Source organism: Cryptosporidium hominis (assembly GCF_000006425.1).
Source record: "Cryptosporidium hominis TU502 chromosome 8 CHRO018160, whole genome shotgun sequence".
NCBI classification, from domain to species: domain Eukaryota; phylum Apicomplexa; class Conoidasida; order Eucoccidiorida; family Cryptosporidiidae; genus Cryptosporidium; species Cryptosporidium hominis.
Genome location: NW_666493.1, coordinates 1 through 1,288, shown reverse-complemented (window position 1 = coordinate 1,288; position 1,288 = coordinate 1). Strand labels below are relative to the sequence as shown.

The following is a 1,288-nucleotide window of genomic DNA, read 5'->3' as shown; positions in this document are numbered from 1 at the left end:
AAGCTTCAAAGTACATTAACTGTCACTGAAAAAGCAACAAGTGAAGCAGTGGAACAAAAAGCAGCAGAATTAACTCAAGTTAGAGAAGACTTAAGTAATGTTAGAAGTGAAAAAGAGCTTCTTATTGAGGAAAAGAATCAGTTACATGAAAGGATTTCACAATTACAGAAATCTAATCAACAAATACTAATGGAGAAATTTGAAATAATGGATGAATTAACAGATTTACAAGATAATATTTCATCATATAAAAGTGGTGATGCAGGATTAACCAAATTGATTACAAGACTTCAGTATTTGAAGACCTCAAGTCAAGAATTATTGATTGAAAATAGAAAGTATAAGAATGAAATTAAGTCAATTCTAGACCATTATAGGGAGGAACAAGAAAAGTCAACAAAACAATTAAATACAATTAAGGAATTACTTTCACAACAGGATGTTTTTCAACTATTAATTAGACAAATGGAATTAGTTCAAGCAAAGCTTCAATATCAACAAGAAGCTTGGAGAATGCCAGATAATCAAGCTGAGAATTTATTATTTTGGATACAACAACTTCAAAATCAATGGAAAGTAGATGAAGCTGTAGCAAGAGCGTCTTATTTAAAACATAGAAGTATAGTTCTTGGAGAACAAATGAAGGCTTATACTCTAGGTCATCCACTTCCAACACATTATGCAATTATACAGGAACTTCTTCATAAGCTTCAATATATTTTTAGAGAAGAAGAATTTTCTGTTGTAACAAGATCTGAATTTCTATATGAGGATATTGGCAATGCAAATTTAGGTTTTGAACCTTTAAGAGTTCGTAACCAAATGAATAAAAATCTGGCAAAAAGTCCAATTTGGGATGGTGGAAACTTTAAACAACCACCATTATCAGTATTACCTTCAGTATTTGGTAATTCAAAAAGTAAAATGGCAGGAAAGATTGAAGAAATTATTGAGAGCTCAACAAATATTGAAGGATCTGGTAGTATTGGTAGTGTAAGTGGAGGTTTAAATAGTTCATCAAGAGGGGATGATGGCGGATTAATTGAATATTCTTCATTAAAATCTTCAATTATGGCAAATACTCAGTATATTCCAAAGATTCAAGTTGATTTACTTAGTCCACCAGAAAAAAATGTACCTGAATCAGAATATGAAAGAATTAAAAACAATTTTAGAGAAATGCAAGAAAAGTATCGTATTCTAGAGGGGGAGAATGAAATAATGTCTGAAAAGATTCAGAAATTGACTAAAATGATTAAATCAATGAATAAAAAGACATATAGACAAA

At 30.2% G+C, this 1,288-nt stretch overlaps 1 protein-coding gene across 1 annotated transcript; it reads left to right on the top strand.

Annotated features, from left to right (window-relative positions):
• Positions 1–189: 189 nt before the first annotated feature.
• On the top strand, positions 190–1,288 carry Chro.80523 (hypothetical protein; the record flags this gene model as incomplete). The annotated part of the gene is made up of 1 exon (XM_659870.1): positions 190–1,288. A coding segment is annotated over one exon (1,099 nt), but the record flags the coding sequence as incomplete, so codon positions are not given.